General features: G+C 44.9%; 1 protein-coding gene across 1 annotated transcript in view; it reads left to right on the top strand.

Annotated features, from left to right (window-relative positions):
* Window positions 1–560: 560 nt before the first annotated feature.
* The window catches only part of ZXDC (ZXD family zinc finger C), a 36,434-nt gene continuing 36,216 nt past the window's right edge, over window positions 561–778 (top strand). The window contains exon 1 of the mRNA XM_004702308.2: window positions 561–605. Coding sequence (XP_004702365.2) covers window positions 561–605 — 45 coding nt within the window. The remainder of the gene's footprint in view (window positions 606–778) is intronic.

Raw genomic sequence — 778 nt, 5'->3', positions numbered from 1 at the left:
CTCTAAGAACTGTCCCTGTGGGTTTCTGAGACTAACTCTTTCAGGGCGTCGTGAACCTCCTCTATCTCTCCAGGAGCACTGATGTGAGATCAAACTGCTGACCTTGAGATTAGCAGCCCAATACGTATGTACTAAGCCAACTATTAGGTGGTTTTTAAAAAACATTTTTATTGGCATGTAATTCACAAACTCTTAAAATATATGAAAGGATTTTGCAATCATCACCCCAATCGATGTTAGGACACTTTCTTAATTTTTGTACTCATTATTATCACCTCCCAGAACCCAAGATGTAGCTACTCTCTAGTTACTATCTTTACAGCTTTACCTAGCCTGGATTTCACTCAAAAAATCACCACACACACAAATGAGAAACCCCAAGGCTCCTAATGGTCAAGAGACTTGCCAACCTCTCGGTTAGCATGGAATGCTGAATCAGTTGTGCCACCCGGGAAGGACTCCATAAAGGGTGGTGGTGTGTATGTAATCAGGTGGAGGTGGTAGTGATGGTGGTGATGGTGATGATGGTGATGATGGTGATGATGGTGATGGTAGTAATGATGGCGGTGATGGTGATGATAGTGCTGGTGGAGGTGGTGATGATAGTGCTGGTGGAGGTGGTGATGATGGTGATGGTGATGATAGTGCTGGTGGAGGTGGTGATGATGGTGATGGTGATGATGGTGATGGTAGTAATGATGGTGGTGACCGTGATGATAGTGCTGGTGGAGGTGGTGATGATAGTGCTGGTGGTGATGGTGATGATGGTGATGATGGT

The sequence above is a fragment of the Echinops telfairi genome, unplaced genomic scaffold (assembly GCF_000313985.2).
Source record: "Echinops telfairi isolate 266 unplaced genomic scaffold, ASM31398v2 ScPeMD7_31;HRSCAF=116, whole genome shotgun sequence".
In the NCBI taxonomy this organism is placed as follows: Eukaryota; Metazoa; Chordata; class Mammalia; order Afrosoricida; family Tenrecidae; genus Echinops; species Echinops telfairi.
This window is presented reverse-complemented; position numbering and strand designations above follow the sequence as displayed.